This window comes from Hipposideros armiger, unplaced genomic scaffold (genome assembly GCF_001890085.2).
Source record: "Hipposideros armiger isolate ML-2016 unplaced genomic scaffold, ASM189008v1 scaffold_1195, whole genome shotgun sequence".
Lineage (NCBI taxonomy): Eukaryota > Metazoa > Chordata > Mammalia > Chiroptera > Hipposideridae > Hipposideros > Hipposideros armiger.
Window position 1 is genome coordinate 422,625 of NW_017732545.1, and position 17,400 is coordinate 440,024.

The following is a 17,400-nucleotide window of genomic DNA, read 5'->3' on the forward strand; positions in this document are numbered from 1 at the left end:
ACAATAAATGCATAGATCCTTTAAGGAAGTTACATTGGCACATTGAAGTCAAAAGAGAATTAACCAGGAGGAGTGCTCTACATATTAAAAACATTATTTTTTAGTCTCCAACTACAACTGCAGTATACTTTATAATCTCAGAAGGATGCTGTTGAAGGAGAGGCGGGTAATTAGGATGTGTTTTTCTCTGAAAGCTACACGAGTGTTCAGAAAAGCAACACCAGTTGGGGACATCATCTGGGGCCATGTGGCCTGTGCCTTGCAGCTAAAAATGTTTTTTTTTGTTTTGTTTTTTTATCAGGAAAAAATAAGGACATTGGATAGGGATAGAAACTAGGATATGAGCTGGGACACCCAGGAGTCAATTAAATAACTGGTGAAGTTTTAACTCAAACAATAAGAAGCAACCACAAGGGCCAAGGCATACCATGCCTCCCCCCATCCCATGGCCAACCCACTGGACTGGCTGAGCCGGGAAGGGTGACCATCTGCTCTACTCCTTACTGGTCATTGACCTAGCGTCACACGACCTCTCCAAGACTAAATTTTCTGTTCAACAGGGACAATAATCCCTACTTAATCACAGGGTGCTTTTGAGAATCTAGAGACAGACACACTCTCAAACCTGATGCGTCTGTAAGACAGAGGGGACCAGGCCAGGTATGTTCAGAGGGCACAGGGTGTCCCGAGAGCTCTCAAATCCCCTGCAGCTAAAGTTTATACTGATGACCTACAGGGTCCCGGACCTTCCACTTAGCTAATTTCTTAGGAAAATCACGTTTGTCTTCAACTTGAAGACCACTGAGCTCCATATCCAGGCAGAACAACAAAAAGAGAAGCTTTCACGGGGGTATAGCTAGTAACACTGATGGCTCCCGACGAGAAGCCTGGAGACGGAGCTCTGGTCCATCTTAGGCTCCCACTAACTTAAAGGACACAAGCGGAACGCTTCCTCCTCCTGAAATTCAGGAAGCTTTAAAGAGCAAAGCCACAGATCCCACCTTGGGTCACAACCTCTGTGTCTCAGGAAGGAATTAGCTATTGGATTTCAACTCATTCCCAATGACTGATTATTGATGAATTGCCAAAAACCTCCTTTCCTCACACCCTCATGGGTAATTCCCATACAGTCTGTCGTGCAAAATATCTCAATATTAAAAGTGCATCGAATCTGATAGACTTTTGCAATAGAAACATTAAAAAAATAAAAAAACACCTCTATATAAAATTAATTGTGCTTTCCTTTTAGAAACCACAGATGGTTTTGTATTCGTAAATCTTTTTAATATCTATCTGAGATCTAGGAAGCAGTCAAAAATTGTTTAATATTTTTCTATCTGTTTTTAAATTGGCCTCCCATCCTTGGCTTGTCATGGGTAGCAAACTATAAAGTTCACGAAAACTGAGCTCTAAAAATTCCATGTTATGGTTTTCATACTTGCCTGCAGCTAACCAGGGAGCAATGTGCTGTTTTCCAGGAAACCTTTCTACTTGTCATTAACCATTACTCATTCCAGTTCAGCAGGCTCTGAAATTTGCTGGGCATATAAACAATTGGGTCTTTCAACAGGTTGGTTCTGAGAGTAGAGCGCGTTAACAAAGAAATGACAAAGCCAAAGTGACAGTGCATCGCATCACATGGAAAGGTCTGGAATGTATGGCTGAAAACTACAACCTCCACTGTGTCTCTGAATTAGCACCCATTTAGATGTTAGTCTTTCACTGTTTCCTAAACTCCAAATCAAATGTCTTAGTGTCCATGCAACACGATACACATAGGATTTGTTTTCTGTGTTACCTGTTGGCTCCCCATCATGGTCCTTTTGTATGAAATGATATTTTTCAAGTATGATGATCTACATGACATTTTATTTTTAATATTTCATTGCTCATTCTCTGAATGCATCAGTAAAAGTGGTTAAGAATATTGTTTTCTTGTTTTCTCCCGTCTGCTGTGAAAAAGCTGTGAAAGGCTGTTTCCATTCTTCCAGTTTTTCCAGAAAAAGGGGTGGGATGTCTGCCATCATGGTCCCAGAACCCCAGCAGGTTGAGGCTTTGCCCCTTCCACACCATGAGTGCTTCCAGCTGAAGTCGGAGGCTCTTAACAGCACACGCTGTCTGAGTAACCAACTCATACCCTCTGGCCCAGAGATGACACTTAAGAACAACACTCCTATTTTGCACTTGCCCCAGGAGGCCTCGTATTCATGGACCACCTCATTTCTGAGGATGCTGCGAAACAGAAAAGACAAACCGCACACATTTGTCCTTCTGACTAGTGTCCGAGAGATGATACACACGCCGCATCTCTGTGGCTGGCAGCTCAGAGGTCTGCGAAGCTGCTCAAATCAGCCCCCGAACCTTGCCTGTTTGGGGCCAGAACTCCAAGGAGGAGGAGGACGCCTAGCAGCTTGGTCCATGACCAAAGACCACGACGGCTCTTCCTTCCAGTGTTTGAAAGAACAGACTGGCGGCTGCCGGTGCAGGAGAGACTCGTGGTGGGGAAGGGGAGAGAAAGGAGGATGCCAGCGCCAGAGTGTCCAGAAAGCTCCCGGCAGGCAGCGGCTCAGCTTTAATCGTCTTCTCGGCACATTGGCAAGTTGACAAAGGTGAAGACGTTAAACTCTATCATTATTGAGAAGCACAAGAAGATGGCGTAGAGAACCAGCACGTAGATGCCCAGCTTCCGATCCAGTCGCCATTTGTTCAGATGGATGCCAAGGACCTGGGCGGAGAGAATGCAAGGACTGGGCTTGGGGACAGAGACTTCCAAAAGGCATTTTTTTTACTGGAAAACTATACACAATGAGCCCCAGAACTTTCTCCAAAATGTGGACTAGAGCAGAGGGTGAGCCCTACAGGCTGTACACTTGCCTGATGGAAGGGGGAGGCCCTGGCCCAGCCCTGCTGACTCCAGGCACATACAGCAGCTGCCCTCAGGGAACTGGCCCTCCCCGGCCCAGTCTAGGCACCGAGGTCCTCCCTGCCCAGGCCTTCCCCAGCAACTAGGGTCTTTTGCTGGGTCTTCCCTTTGCTTTAGAACTTTCTCCTCAGCACTCTTTAGCAAAACTTCAAAGGCTCCTGTTGGCCCATGGTCTGACACACATTAGCTAGGACCGCCTTTCTCTCTCTCTCTCTCTCTCTCTCTCTCTCTCTCTCTCTCTGTGTGTGTGTGTGTATAGACAGGTTGGAGCACACATCTTCTCTCTATATTCTTTCCAGACTTGCCCGCACTTCACTATCTTTTTTCTTGTCCCTGCATCAAGGAGGCTTCCTAAAGGGTTGGATCATACTGACCTCATCAGAGCAATGTCATGAGTCCCATGGAGACAGACGCATCTGGGTTCAAATCCCAGCTTTGCCATTTCCTAACCCCGTGACCTTGGGCAAGTTACTTAACCCCTGAGCCTTGATTTCTTCTAAAAAATGAGAATAATGGGTGGTTGTAAGGACTGAGTAAATAAGCAGAGGCAAAGAATTTGGCACAGTCCTGGGCATGTGGTGGAAGGAGACCTTGGCATTACTGTGTGCCAGTCCTGAGGCCTAACCATCATGCCCCCATTTGCCAGCACAGGGCTTTCTGGGGTGGGCGGGGATTTCTCTCCTACTGGCACTAGTGAGAGGAGATGATCCTGGCAGCAAGGAGAGAGGAAAGGAATTCACTTCCTCTGGTGATTTCTTAGTCGCCCAGGGAACAGTGGAGTGGCGGGTGCCAACATTCTTGGCACAAATTGTGTCTGGGGGTATCAGAATTTATGTTTCCTCAGCTTTATCCCTCACTGCCAGGGGGAACTGAGAGGGGTTTCAGAGACATGTAAGTGACCGGGCAGAATCTGATGAAATGAAGTATGCATGGGGCTTCCATTTTGGAATTGTAAAAACTCACGGTGAGTGCCACGGAGCCCAGCAACAACACCACGGAGTAGACCAGACCCCGGCTGTTGATCGTCACCTGGAAAAACAAGCACATGCGCCTTCACTGTCTGGGCTGCTCAGGGCCCACCCATTCCAAGAGCCCGGTGTGCTCTGCTTTATTCCTTCCCCCATGTGGAAAGCACAGGTGGGTGCTCACGGTGAGCACATGGCAGTGGAGGGTCTGCTAACAATGGATTCAAGTCTCAACTCTGGACCAGAAGGGAACAGGCACACCAGCAGGCTGAGATAAGGGGTGGGAGCGCTGATAAGTGCTGGGCAAACAGGGGCTTCCCCCTGCAGGCACCCCTCAGGCTGCTCTGGGAGCCTTCACGGATGTCATGGTCCCAAGGAGAAGGGGGCAGTGTGTCCCCCAGAGCCCTTGGCTGGAACAAGGCCAATGCCAGCATCACTCCCATAAAAGGCACGTGCCTGGCATCCATCTCGCTTATAAGGAGGTGAGAGGAGCTTACTGTGGATCCGTAATTAATAACCATGGTCTGCAGGCCCCATGGTATGCCGAGTCCCACAAGGATGTCAAACACGTTGCTTCCTATGGTGTTAGAGACCGCCATGTCACCAAGGCCTGGAGGGGACAATAAACATGTGTTATTCATTAAGATCAGGTCACTGGAACCCCTGTTCTTGCCCATAACTATTCTGTGAGTGCTATTCCTTAGAAAGGAATTCCTTCTTCAGGGACCCACATTCCTAAAACCTTTTTATGAGGTCTAAGACTCACTCCCTTCATGAAGTCTACAGGGGCCTGTATAGGCTGAATTGTGACCCTCCCCCGCCCCCCCCCCCGCCATCCCCCGCCAAGATTCATATGTTGGAGTCCCCAGCGACTCAGAATGTGACCTTATTTAGAGATAGGGTATTTACACAGGTCATCGAAATGAGGGTATTCGAGTGGGTGCTTATCCAGTATGATGAGTTTCCTTATAAAAAGGGGAAACCTGGACACAGAGAGCACAGGGAGAATGTCATACGAAGATAGTCATCTGCAAGCCAAGGAGAGAGGCCTGCAACAGATTCTTCCTCCCAGCCCTCAGAAGGAACCAGCTCTGCCAGCACCTTGATCTCAGACTCTCAGCCTCCAGCACTGGCAGATAAGAAGTTTCCATTGTTTACGCCTCCCAGTGTGTGGTGCTTTGTTACAGCAGCCCTAGGAATCTAATAAAGGGCCTTTCACATTTCTCCTGCCAGGTGTGTCAGCCGATGTTCTCCGAGGACCCACTATGTGCTTCACCTCATGTAATGTCACCCAGTTGCTGTGAAAAGGAGGGGGCATTGTCCTCACGTGGCAGATGATGAAACTAAGGCTCGGGATGTGCTCAAGGTCACATGGTTTGCCAGTGGGCCGGTGTTCTTCACATGGAGCCATGACGCATACTCGTGGCCCAGGTGATGGCACCACGACCTTGGCTTGAATGATAAGGCATCGGGTCTTATGCCTTGGTGGGTTCTGAAGGGTGAACTCTTTTCTCCTAATCAGACTAGAAGCATCTTAGAGGATGAGGACCATGCCATCGCCTTCCCCTTTCTGCCCCACTGTCCAGTATCATGCTCGCTACTCAATCTTAATAACTTAAGATTTTTAAGTTATTAACTTAATAACTTGGGGGGAGGGAGTCTTAGAAAACAAGCTTTTACCAATAAGGCTCATGCTGGCTGAAGTCTGTTCTAACCTGTCTGCTTAGTCCTAATGCGACATGATTATGGTCATCTGGCACACTCACAAAGGTTTGCAGAATGAACAAGCCTGAAACACAAATGCCTCTGACTGTAAAACTGCTTTGGTCGCTGAGAAGCTCGCAGCAACTCAGACGAGCATCTGGACAATGGACTCACCTCCATTTAACCACCACCCCACTGGTGTAAGCCAGGTCACCTCCTCTTCCTGGCCTGCGACTGTCATCCGCTGCCCTCCAGGACACAACGCCTCCCTCAAGGGCCTCACATCTCACATTCTCCCTCCCTGCCCACCCCAGGCGTTGTTCAAAATCTGGGCAGCTTAGTGTCGTTAGGGGTGGCATCTCTGGGAATCAAGGCTTCCAGCCTCCCAGGTTCTTACAAAATGTACAAACGTGCAGCTTTCCTGGCCCAGCTATTGCCCCTGGTGAGGATGCGGGCGCGAGTTGGACGGGTCAGGAGCTATAAAGAGTCTGGGAGCAAAGGAATGTCAGAGCTGCTCCAGTTTGGCAGGGTTCCCGCTCTGCACAGGCGCTGCCCTCTGAGGAATGTTCTGGGAGTACCTCTCACACTTGAAGAGCACACGACTCACTGGGGGATGGTGCTAAAAAGCAGGTTCTGATTCAGCGGGGCTAGGGTGGGGCCTGAGAGTCTGCATGTCTCACAAGCTCCCTGTGGAGCCCATGCTGCTGGCCTGGACCACGCCTCAAGCTGCGAGCCTCGCTTAGGGAGGCTTGGAGGCAGCACGTCCGTGTTGAAGCACGCTGCATGGCTCCTGCTCTGCCTGTTGACCTTCTACCACATCCACCCAGCCAACCCCAGCTCCACAAGAGCTTATCATCTCATCGGTGTATTGCTGGAGCTGGTATGACTGAATCCCACCCAAGTTCACGCCACTAGAACGTCAGCCAGGCCCTCGGTGCTTGTCAGCTTTCCTGTTACCCACTGTGCTGGGCTGAATAGTGTCCCCCATTCCAATGTCTCCCCAGAACCTGTGACTATGCCCTTCTTTGCAAATAGGGCCTTTGCAGGTGTAATCAAATTAAAATGAGGTCATACTAAGTGAGGGTGGGCCTGAATCCAATGACTGGTGGGACATTTGGACAGAGACACACACACAGGAAGAACTCCATGTGAAGACGCAGGCAGAGACTGGAGTAATGCAGCCACACAGTGACACCTTGATTTTGGACTTCCAGCCTCCAGGACTGTGAGAGAATCATTTCTGTTTTTGTAAGCCACCCAGTTGTGGTACTTTTGTTACAACAGCCCTAGGAGATTGAGGGGGACCTGAGTTTGCCACCTTAAAACATGCGGTTTTGGAAATATTATGTTAAGTTGGTTATTTTCAAGAAACAAAAGACTCAGTAAAAACCTTTGATAGTCCCCTAATGGCCTAAAAGAATTTAGACCGAGGACCTGCACCAGGAAGGGAGCGATCATCATAGGTAACTAGAGTTCAATATGAACTAGGAGTGACAGACAGGGAGGAACCTAGCAGGGGCCCTTAGATCAAAGTCCTGCCTGTGTCACATTGTTAAAGAAGGTCCAGCAAACATGTATTTACCAAACTTTTGCTTTTCCATCTCCGGGTGAGTTTCCTTCTTCCCTTTTGAAGTCCCAAACCATATTCTCTTTTCCCGACCCAGCCCTCACCTTTCTCTTTAGCGCAAGACGGCACGTAAGCCCCAACTTGGGCCCCACAGTCTGATGGCACCCCCATATGTACATACATAATTAAATTTGGTTCTTTTCTCCTGTGTCAACTTGATTATTATTAAACCAACCAGAAGAACTGAGAGGGAAAAGGGGATATTTCCCCTCACCATAAAACGAATACACTCACCTCAAAGGTCACTCCATTAAATTCCATTCCCTTCAACTGCTGCCCTCAACTGTCCCGGTTCTCTGCAAAGCTCCCGCCTGCTGCCAAACATATACTGTCTCTTACCTTCTCCTTAACTCATGTTTTCTCAGGACCAACTGACCAACCCATCAACCCTCTCTCCTGTCTTGTAGAAATAAAATGTGTCCCCCCCCCCGCTCTCTCCAAAGCCAACTTTCTCTATGAGCGCTTCTCTCCTCTGCTGTCTCCTCTTAGATTTCACTCTGTTATTTGCCCACCGTGACTCTGGTTCTTCCAAACTTTCATCTACAGAGAAAGAAGATCTGTGCTATCTCCCTGGCAGAAAAGGCGCAGTGAATGACGGCTGGCTCTTTACAGCTCTTGCGTTCTGCCATCAAAAAGCGTACAGGTGCTCTTCACCCGGTTTAACCCATGTCACTCTGTCAGCCCCAAGACAAACCACCAAACAAACCCAAACATGCAAGTCCTAGAACTCTCAAGAAGCATAGGAATATAGTTGGAGGTATAGGACATCCTCACTTTGCCTTCCTGGGACCAGAACATTTGTTGTTAAGCCCTCATTGGCTCTCAGACGCCTGGGCTTTGGCTCTGTTCAATTTCACATTGGTGATTTCAGAACAAGTTCATTTTTATACAACTCCACGCACGCAAACGCTTCTGGAGGTCTGCAGGAGCTCATCTTGGTAGGATTCTCCTCATGAGTTGCATCTGATACACGTGCTTTCCAGATATCACAGTTTCCTCCACAGCCGGACTTAGAACAGCCATGAACTGTAACCGGGGCAGAGGTGGGGGAGCCTCTGGGGTGATGCTGATGGTTATGGGGGCCGAGACCTGACGCGTACCTTGTCTTGCCACGATTAAACTGGCCATGCAGTCTGGAACGCTCGTGCCTGCTGCCAGGAAAGTAATGCCCATGATGACATCAGGGATTCCAAATGTGTATCCAATAACAGTCACCTGCAGAAAAAGAAGGGAAATGCTGCTTATCCTGAGTGTTTTTTACTTGAACATTAGTACTGACGTAACTAAGCAATTGCAAAAGTCTGGAATGTGACTTTGTTTTATAAACATCTTTTGAATGTTCTTTCCTGAGTAATATGCACTTACTGTTTCAAAACATTTAGAAACTAAAGTAAAATGAGAATGAAAAATCACCTACCATTTCTCAAGACCCGCAGACAACCACTATTAAGACTCTCCATCAGCCAGTGGTTCTCGAAGTTGAACATGGAGAAAATTATCTGGAGGGCTTATTAAAATGCAGCCTGCCAGGCCCTACTTCCAGAGTTTCTGATTCAGGAGGTCTGGGGGGGAAGCCCACGAGTTTGCATTCCTAACACATTGCCAGGAGGTTGAGACCCTGAGGCTGCTGGTCTGGGAACCATATTTGAAAACCACAGCTTTAGACTATATCCTTGACCTTTTTGGTGTTTTAGAAAAAAAGAAGTCAGATTATACTATCAACATAAACTTTGCAATATTTGTTTCATGTAATAATCCATGGTGAATACCTTTGCATCTCAAATATTATTCTACATTATTTAAAACTGATTCATAGGTTTCACTGTATGGCTATAAAGTTTTAGCCAGTCCCTCACTGTTGGATACTAAGGTTGGTTTTAAAAAAAAAATTTTTTTTTTTGTGGCTCTTACAATATCCCTGCATATAAGTAACATTTATCGAGCACTTACTGTGAACCAGGTACTTGACCAGCTGTTTGACTTTCACAGTCTCATGTACTTTACGATTCACCACCCACTGGTGAGGGAGGCACTACTATGATGCCCATTTTCTGCCTACAGAAACTGAGGGTCAGAGAGGCTAAGTAAGAATGCCTGTGGGCACGAAGCTGGTGAGCAGGGGAGCAGGGGTTCCAGGCCACGTCTCTCTGACTCTAAAGGCTGTGCTCCAATCTCACCATCATGCTGTTTTGGGTGGATATCTTGGGGTTCTCATTTTACAACCCCCTTAGGATAAGTTCCAAGAAATAGAACTGTTGGATCAAAGGATACGCAGGCTTTTAAGGACCTTGAAACATACATAGTCACATATCCCTCTAATAAATGTCTAACACTTGAGAGATTGTTGCGGCCTTGAGCAGCAGCCTGATGGAAACCCTAGAAGCATCTGCACTACCCCATTCAAAACACCCTTTAGCTCTGCCTTGCTTCCCCATCTAGAAAATGTGCACAGTGGCACCTCTGAGGGTTGTTTATATCTCCATTAATGGCTCCATTCCCAGCAAATGGTGTGTGACTGAAGACAAGCTGGTTTGCTTCTCAGCCTCTGCTCCCTCATCTGTAAAATGGGCTTGTTAATGAGACTTAAGTGAGAAAATATGAGGTGATAGTGCCTGGACCGTACAAGATGTTCATAGATGTATGTCTCCCTCCTCTTTCAGTCCCTAGGCTTGCAATCTATGGGGACAGAGAAAGGAGGGTGATCAAGTTCACAGGGCTCCAGAGCCCCAGATGCAGTGCCTTTGAAGCCCATAGCTCAGCCCTGGAGTATAGCCAGGACACGTGTAGTAGAACAACATCTGTCCCAGGACAGAGCTTTGCAGAGGGGTTAGAAGGTGCCCCACTCCGGAAAGGGAGCGCTCAGCTCAGCATCCCCAGGCCTGTGGGATGCCATTTTCTCAGAGCCCAGGGCATTTTCTCTGGGCTATGAGAGAAGAGACACACTGAGGAGGGCTGACCCAGCCATGCTTAATTCACGTTGGCCACGAGGGAGACCTCCACGTCCAAGCAGGCTGTGGCTGATGATTTGTAACAGGTGATACCAGACATCGTAAATACAGGAGCCTGCGCTATTTTCACATTACTGGGGAAGCCTCCATTTTTTTTTTCTCTGAAATCACTGAACTACATGGCTAAAAAGTTGAAGTGTGGAACGATAGAAGGAAGTTGTGTGTGTGTGTGTGTGCGCGCGCGCGTGTCCTCTCTCTCTCTCTCTCTCTCTCTCTCTCTCTCTCTCTCTCTCTCTCTCTCTCTCTCCAGGGTATTCAGGACCAGAGATGCTACCCGGGTGTCACTTTGTCCTGGACCCCAGCCCTAGACCCTCCAAGCCCTCATGATGCTTAGTCTATTTGATCCTCAGTCTCCCCACCTTTGCAGGGTGCTGGACAGGATAGTCCATTTTGAAAGTCCCTCCCTTTTGACACCAACATTCAAGAACTTTTTTCCCTAAAGCTTTGGGGGTGAGACATGTGAAAGGTGGTGGGGGTAAGGGGTGGCCAGGTAAGTTTTCACAGCTTCCTGGCACCCTCATCAGGGCAAAGTGTAGAAATTAGGCTAGCATGTGGCACTTTACCGCTTTCTACAGCTGAGGCCATTGCCTACTCTCAAACTGAGGCCAGCTGAAGTTCAAAACTGCAGGTTAGAGTGCCCCAGCTGGGTAGTTCCTGGGACGCCTGCCAAGCCACTTGCTAAGGCTCTGCTTTTGGAAGTGGGGGTGGGGTTTGTAAGTCAAGGTGGTGGTGGACGGGAGTGCTATTAAATGTCCAACTTCACTGCTAGCTAGTAGAATTAATGTAATACTGTTATTTTCAGTAATTAAAGAAGAAAAAAATTCACACATTCGTTAATTTCATCTTCCCTATTTCTCATACTCACTCAAACATCATGAAATAATTTTACTTGCAATGATTTTTTTGGAATGCACGTTAGGAAGAGAAATCACTGTTTTGTTTTGTTTTGATCAAATGTAAAGAAGGGGTGACCTTTAATTCAGAAAGTTTTAAGTTTCCCAATTCAATTTATTGAAGGCATAATTTTTATTATCTTTTTCACTGTCATCCTTTCTGGGGAGGGGGGGTTGGATAGTAGCTATTTCCAGCTTCTCCCCCACCTCAGTGCACACATGCACGCGCGCGCGCACACACACACACACACACACACACACACACACATCATGGGGATTGTAACCTTCACCTGAACAAAGCATGGAACAGTCAGTGTTGGCTGCATGCCCTGGTGAAAAGAGCTGATATTTGCAGTTATGAGCAATTTGATGCCTGAGCAGAGGCTTTTCATTCCCTCAATAACCTTGTTAGACAGTGGTGATCGTCCCCATTTTGAGGGGGTGACTTGACTGTGGCTCCGGGAAGCTGAGTCACCTGCTTACGTGTTATGGACAGTAAGTGGGAGAACTAGGATTCAAATCCATTTCCATGTGACCCTGCAGTTCTTATGTCCCCACCAAACTGCTCCTCTGAGGTTAAGGGAAAGGTGGCCCTTGTGCCTCTGAAACTAAGACCCGCTTGCCCTCTCTGCAGCTGGCATCAGGTGTTAGGAGGAGAGCGCAGTGACTACATGGGTACCACTAAGGTATGAATGGCTGACAGGTGAGCTTCACAACAATAGACCTCTCCTCTCCTTGCCCCTGGGCTCCCCATGTGGAATGAAGAGAAAGAGGAGGAGAGAGGAGAAGTGGGGGGAAGGACCCCACAGAGTGGTACACAGAACAAGGGGGTGAGGGCTCCGGCTTGGCCCAGCCCAGCCAATGAAGGTTTGTACAGGGAGCTGTGACGCATGGCCAGAGGAGCTGATGAGACCCTGTGCCACCGCTTCTCCACCTGCAAAACATCAGCCTGAATGGCATTTGAACATTCCAGCAATGCACTGAGGCAGTTCAGGATAGTGGTTGAGCTCATGGACTCAGGAGAACAACAAACCAGGGTTTTAGTCCCAACTTTAGAACTCACTAATGATGTAACTAATTGTGTAACAGATGCTAATTGGGTGACTAACTGGGCAAATTCTACAATCTTTATGCCTTACTTTCCTCACCTGTAAAATGGGCATAATAAAAATGGTTGCTATGAGGATAAAAACAGTTTATATAAAGTTTATACATGTGCCTGAACATATAAAGGGGAGAACAGCATCCCTTGGCAGGAGGCCTAGAAAGGGCTGCCTTGTATTCATCTTCCACTGTCTGCAGTCTCCCTCACATTTCCCTGAGGACCCTGGGAAGGAAGGGGGCCTAGTGACAGCCCTCCAGAGCCTCTACAGAGTCCACACCACCCTTGCCATATTCCTCTGCCAATCCTGCCAGGACGGTGCATCTCAGGCTGCCCTGTGAAGGTCCGTCTCCCTCCACCGCACCTGCCTTGCAGGCAAGCACCATGCTGTGTCCGTCTGGGCATCCCTGGCACGTAGCACAGCGGCACACACCTCTGCTGAAATCCCTTTCTAATGAGAAAAAAGCCAAGATCAGTGAGGCTGATGACTTGCCACAGGTGGCACACCGGTGCCTGAGGTCACTCTTGAACCCGGCTCTCCCACCCCTGGCCGGGGTGAGGCAGGGGCTGTCCACCCAGTGCACGTGCTCCCAGCACTCACCAGCCACACCATTATGTAGGAGAAGATGGCGATCCACAGCGTGGCGGTAATGAAGGTGACCATGAAGAACTTCTCCCAGCGAGGCTTGCTGCAGTTGGGGATGGTGATACACAGGAGGAAGATGAGTGGCCAGGTGAACACCCACTTGGCTTTGTCTCCTCTTGCCTCTGCAGTGAGATGGGGCGGAGCCGGAAGGGAGGGGGAGAGAGACACAGGCACTGGGTTACACACCTGTCAGTCTGCCTGTCAGTTTATTTTTCAAGCCAAACAAGAGAATGCTACCAATGTGATACTGAGCAACTGACCTCACAGAATCACACATCTCCATCATGTCATCCCGAAAGTGATCTTAGCAAGACAATTGTTTGTTGACTGAATAACTTCAGTCAGTCCAAATCCTTCCTTGACAGAGTAAGGAAAGTAAGACCTAGAGTGGAAATGGACATGCCCAGGGGAGCTGGAATGGGATGTGGACTATGGGTGGGCTTTGGAATCAGACAGACTTGGGTTGGCATTCAAATGATCTTGAGAAATCCCTCACCTCCACTTCCTCCTCTGACAATAACAGTTGTACGTAACAACACCACGGTAATCAACATATAGAGCATTTGCCATGTGTAGTAGGCATAGTGCTAAGCACTTCGCATTTAGTAATTTCTTTAAGTGTTAAATGGGAAAATTATCTCTTTCAAGGTTGTTGCAAGAATGACTTGATACAATGTACATAAAACACCCAGCATGGAGAACCTGGCACAGATTAGGTGCTCTGGAAATCACAGCTCCTTTGCTCCAAGGTCATCCTCTCAGCCTGTGGCAGATGTAAGACTAAAATGTGGGTGTCCTGGCTGCCAAGTATGACCTCACTGGTCCCTACCAAGGGAATCCACAAACAATTCAACTGAGGGAAAGTGGCCTCAATAAGCCACCAAGTGCAACCACAGTGTCCTTAATAAGCTACTGAGTATGGTGTGCATACTCTAAACCAGCTCAAAACCAGCTTGTTGATGATGCCACTGAAATGGTGGAGGAAGGACCTCTGAAAATTCTCTCCATAAAAGCAGTGAGGTCACTGGCAAAAATGGTCAGAATTAACCCTTTTCAGACCTATGGAAATTAACCAAAGGCTTGTAGCAACCCAGGGAGTGTTTACTTAAGACAACTGACTGGATCTCAGAAAGAACAGTAAGATTTGTAGAGTTTAACTTGCCCTATTTCCATTTTCTTTCACCAGTTCTGGAGAAAACCAGCAGCCTGGCACCCACCAGAGGGGTCAGGGCAGGGTTGGAGCCTCTTCTAAAGTCCATTCCCAGAGAATGGGCATTATTTGACCTGTCTGGTGCATTCCTGGAATACCCCATTTTCAAGGCTGTCATTATTTTACCAGAATCAGAGCTCAGACTGTAAATAGCCTTTTCCTTGGAGAGACTTGTTGAAAACAGAGGCAATTTTGGGGTATCACACTGCCCCAGGTGGTGGATAACAGCTGGGACAAAACAAATAATAAGTGAACCAAAAAGCTTAAAAGAAAAAACTGGGGAATGGAACACCTATAGAGGCCTTTGCAAAGCTCCTTGTATTTCTGGGAATCTAAAAACAATGAGCATGCATAAAGCTGTGCCCACAGTTATTCACATGCTCAGGAAAGACTTGAGAATGCCCTTAGCTTTCACCTCTGCCCAACGTTGAGGCTCTGAGTAAGCAAGGAATAAAGGTAAAAGTGGGGTTGTAGACTGCCTGCCTGAGTGTTGAAGATGTGCCCACAAATATACAGAACCCATCAGCAATGACTGGGAGACTTACTGGATCCAAGCATCTAAGGAAATCTCTGTGCAATCATTAGATGACCCTAGGCTAACGTAGCAGATATTTCAGTGGCCACACACAAGAAACACAGGCTTTATAGAATTATTTGAGAAAAGTCACTAAACAAACCAAAACAACAATAAATAGTAACAACAAGCAGACCTGGGGAAGAAGAAGAATATGTTTTCTAGAGTTGTCAATGTTAGGTCTCCGAATGTTAGGTCTCAGAGACCTTGCCTTACAGAGTCATGTCTACAAGAAAACAACAAAATGTCTGTAGGCCTGCACCTGCAGACAAAGCCAAACTTGTGATAACAGAAAATGCCCCAAACCAGCTACCGTCATCACACAGGTAGTCAACACTTTCTGTTCAAACAATGCTACTGTGTCAGCACCGCCCTATATAATCCTCCTCACCGCCTCCCTTGGGGCTGCAAGTTTCCTTTAGACGTGCAGCCTGGGCTGTAGCCATCTTTGCTCAGCCCAATAGACTCGCTCTTAAATAGACTTTCTTAAACTTTCTTAACTTGCCTGACTGTGCGCATTCCTTTACCGGTCAACCTATCAGTCAAATTATATTACTTTAAATGCCCAGTTTTAAACAACGAATTAGGAGAAATAAGAAAGTATGGCCTATATGCAGGAAAAAAAAGCAATCAATAGAAACTATGTCTGAGGAATTCCAGACATTGGATTTACTACACAAAGACTTTAAGTCAGTTCTTTTTAAATATGCACAAGGAAGTTTTAAAATGTCTAAAAAACTGAAGGCAAGTATGAGAATTATTTCACACTATATAATATCAATAAAGAAGTAAAAGTATTATATTAAAAAAGAGCCAATAGAAATTATGGAGTTCAGAAGTACAATAACTGAAATGAAAAATTCACTGGAGGGGCTCAACAGCAGATTTGAGCAGGAAGAAGGAAAACATCAATGACCTTGAAGATCAGTCAGTTGAGATTATCTGATCTCAGGAACAGACAGAAAAAATAATAAAGACAAATGAACGGTGCCTCAGAGACATGTGGCACACCATCAGATGTGCCAACATACGCATAATGAGAGCACCAGAAAAAGAAGAGACACAACAAGGGGCAGGAAGACTATCCGAAGAGCTCATGCTCAAAAACTTCCCAAATTTGATGAAAAACATTAATATATACATTTAAGAAGAATATACATTCATCTCAAGTTCACATGGAACATTCTCCAGGATAGAGCATATGTTAGGTCATAAAACAAACAAACATCAATAAATTTAAGAGGGATTAAATCATGCAAAGTGTGTTCTACAATCACACCACAATGGAAGAAATTAAAAATCAACAACAGAAGGAAAACTGGAAGATTCACAAATACATTAAATTTAAATAATACACTCACTCCTAAATAAGCAATGGGCCAAAGAAGAAATTGCAAGGGAAATTAGAAAATGCTTTGAGATGAATGATAATGAAAACACAACATACCAAAACTTACAGGATGCAGTAAAAACAGTGCTTAGAAATTTATAGCTCTAAATGACTATGTTAAAAAAGAAGAAAGATCTTAAATCAATGACCTAATCTTCTTCCTTAAAATCCAAAAATTTTGAGCAAATTAAATCCAAAGAAAGCAGGCGGAAGGAAATAATTAAGATTAAAGTAGAAATAAATGAAATTTATTTCAAGAAAATAAAAAAAAATAGAATCAATGAAACTAAAAGTTGCTTCTTTTAAAAAGATCAACAAAATTGACAAACCTTTAACTAGACTGACCAAGAAAAAAAGAGAAAAGACTCAAATTCCTAAAATCGGGAATGAAAGAGGGTCATCGATATGGACCTCACAGAAATATAAAGAATTATTGAGGAATATGATGAACAATTGTGTCCCAACAAATTAGATAGCCTAGGTGAAACAGACAAAATCCCACAAATACAGAAACTAGTGAAATAGACTTAAAAAAAATAGAAAAGCTGAGTAGATTTATAACAAGAGATTGACATAGTAATAAAAAAAACTTCCTCTAAAGTAAAGCCAGGACCAGATGGCTTCATGGTGATTTCCACCAAATGTTTAAAGAAGAATCAGCATTAATTCATCGCAAACTCTTCCAAAAGACAGAAGAAGAGGGAACATTTCCCAGTTTTCTCTGTGAAGCCATGATTACACTCATTTCAAAGTCAGACACTAAGAGAATAGAAAACTACAGACCAACATCCCTTATGAATATAGATGCAAAAATCCTTAACAAAATTCTGGCAAACTGAATCCAACAACATATAAAAATGATTATACACCTTGACCAAGTGGGATTTATCCCAGGAATGCAAGCTTGGTTCAATGTATGAAATTCAATCAATCCAATATATCATGTTAATAGAACAAAGGACAAAAGTACAAACATGTCCTTTGAAGCAAAAAGGCATTTGAAAAAATCCAATGCATTTTCATGATGAAACACTCAACAATCTAGGAATAGAAGAGAATTTCCTCAGCCTGATAAAGAGCATCTACAAAGAACCCACAGCTAACATCATACTTAATGGTCAAGGACTGAAAACTATCAACAAGATGAGGATGTCTGCTCTTATCACTTCTACTTAATATTGCATGGAAGATTTAGCCAGGGAAACTAGGCAAGAAAAAGAAGTAATGGTCATCTGGATTGGAAAGGAAGAAGTAAATGTATCCCTATTTGTAGATGACATGATTTTGTAAAGAGAAAATTCCTAGGAATACACACACACACACACACACACACACACACGAAAAACAAATGATTAGAA

At 45.7% G+C, this 17,400-nt stretch overlaps 1 protein-coding gene across 2 annotated transcripts in view; it reads right to left on the reverse strand.

Annotated features, from left to right (window-relative positions):
• Positions 1-1,849: 1,849 nt before the first annotated feature.
• Positions 1,850-17,400, reverse strand: part of SLC24A4 (solute carrier family 24 member 4) — a 56,194-nt gene continuing 40,643 nt past the window's right edge. For both annotated transcript variants that reach the window (XM_019632922.1, XM_019632921.1), the window contains exons 10-14: positions 12,824-12,990; positions 8,320-8,434; positions 4,386-4,498; positions 3,887-3,952; positions 1,850-2,725 (exon numbers count right to left, since the gene is read on the reverse strand). In XM_019632922.1, the coding sequence (XP_019488467.1) occupies positions 2,573-2,725; positions 3,887-3,952; positions 4,386-4,498; positions 8,320-8,434; positions 12,824-12,990 (614 nt within the window). In that variant the 3' untranslated portion in view covers positions 1,850-2,572. The remainder of the gene's footprint in view (positions 2,726-3,886; positions 3,953-4,385; positions 4,499-8,319; positions 8,435-12,823; positions 12,991-17,400) is intronic.